This window comes from Lucilia cuprina, chromosome 5 (genome assembly GCF_022045245.1).
Source record: "Lucilia cuprina isolate Lc7/37 chromosome 5, ASM2204524v1, whole genome shotgun sequence".
Lineage (NCBI taxonomy): Eukaryota > Metazoa > Arthropoda > Insecta > Diptera > Calliphoridae > Lucilia > Lucilia cuprina.
This window is the reverse complement of record NC_060953.1, coordinates 62,188,495-62,189,682: the sequence shown is the minus strand read 5'-3', so window position 1 is coordinate 62,189,682 and position 1,188 is coordinate 62,188,495. Positions and strand designations below refer to the sequence as shown.

The 1,188-nt window shown below is 26.4% G+C and overlaps 1 protein-coding gene across 1 annotated transcript in view; it reads left to right on the top strand.

Annotated features, from left to right (window-relative positions):
* LOC111680493 overlaps positions 1-842 on the top strand; it is a 52,445-nt gene extending 51,603 nt beyond the window's left edge. The window contains exon 6 of the mRNA XM_046952572.1: positions 739-842. Within this exon, the coding sequence (XP_046808528.1) occupies positions 739-842 (104 nt within the window). The remainder of the gene's footprint in view (positions 1-738) is intronic.
* Positions 843-1,188: the final 346 nt, after the last annotated feature.

Genomic DNA, 1,188 nt, shown 5'->3' with positions numbered 1-1,188 from the left:
AGACTAGACTATAGACTAGACTATAGACTAGACTATAGACTAGTCTATAGTCACGTCCATAGTCACGTAGTCTAAAATTTAGTACAGAATAGTCTGGTATCAAGTCTATCTTGTGGTTTAGTCCATAATGTAGTCTATACTGTAGTCTTCGTTCTAGTCTATGGTCTAGGCTATAGTCTAATCTATTGACCAGGCTATATTGTAGTCTATAGTGAAATCAATAGTCCTGTCTCTGAACTAGTACTTTATATCCTAAAAATGTACTATTTTATTATAAGTACTATATTAAAATGTTCATTTCCCATTCCTGGTAGTAGTTACAAGTAGTAATAGTATGTAATAGCTTACTTGCCACTGTGTCTGTAAAACAATTTTATGTAGGCGCAAATTTGGCCAATTTCTATTTATTTTTTAGGTAAAACATTAACATGTTAAACATTTACACTTTTTATTTAAACATATTATTGATCATATTAAACATGTTTATTTATGTTGACAGTGATTTGACTTTTATAAAATTTGATACACAGCTGAGCTTTAAATCATTTTATTTTTTTCGGATGAATTCCTTAACAAAAATATTGAATTGTTTTCTTTGAAAATTAATTTTTTATTGCCATGAATGATCTTTTTGGTCAAAGCAAAAAAAAAAAAAAAAAAACAATTGTGTTTATACTTGTAAATAAACTTATATTAAAAATAATACTGAAAATTATAAATTATATTGATTATATTTAGGTAGTAGTATTTATAGAAGTGCATCTGAAGTTACAAACTGGTCGAAAGCTATTACAACATTCTCAATTACTGCAAGAAAATCAGAAGAAATGTATCAAAATTAAATCAAACATATATGCTTTATTTTTAGTAAATAATAATATACATCTAATATATTGATTACAACCGACTCATAAACAGTTCCTACTTTAAAATGCAATATCTCCCGATTTGACACAACTTTTCAACACGGAGTATGTCACTAAATTTTACGATCCAAAATGTAGTTTAGGTGTCTCGAGGGTTTTCGGAGTATTTTTGACATACTTACAGTGTTATTTAGATGTTCATAAGATTACTTTAATGTTGAAGAACCGATTTTACTTTAACTAAATTCTTACTTGTTTATATGTTTATAATTTGAATCAAATGTTCTTAGAAAATCTAGTTTTATAAAACTTAATTTTATTT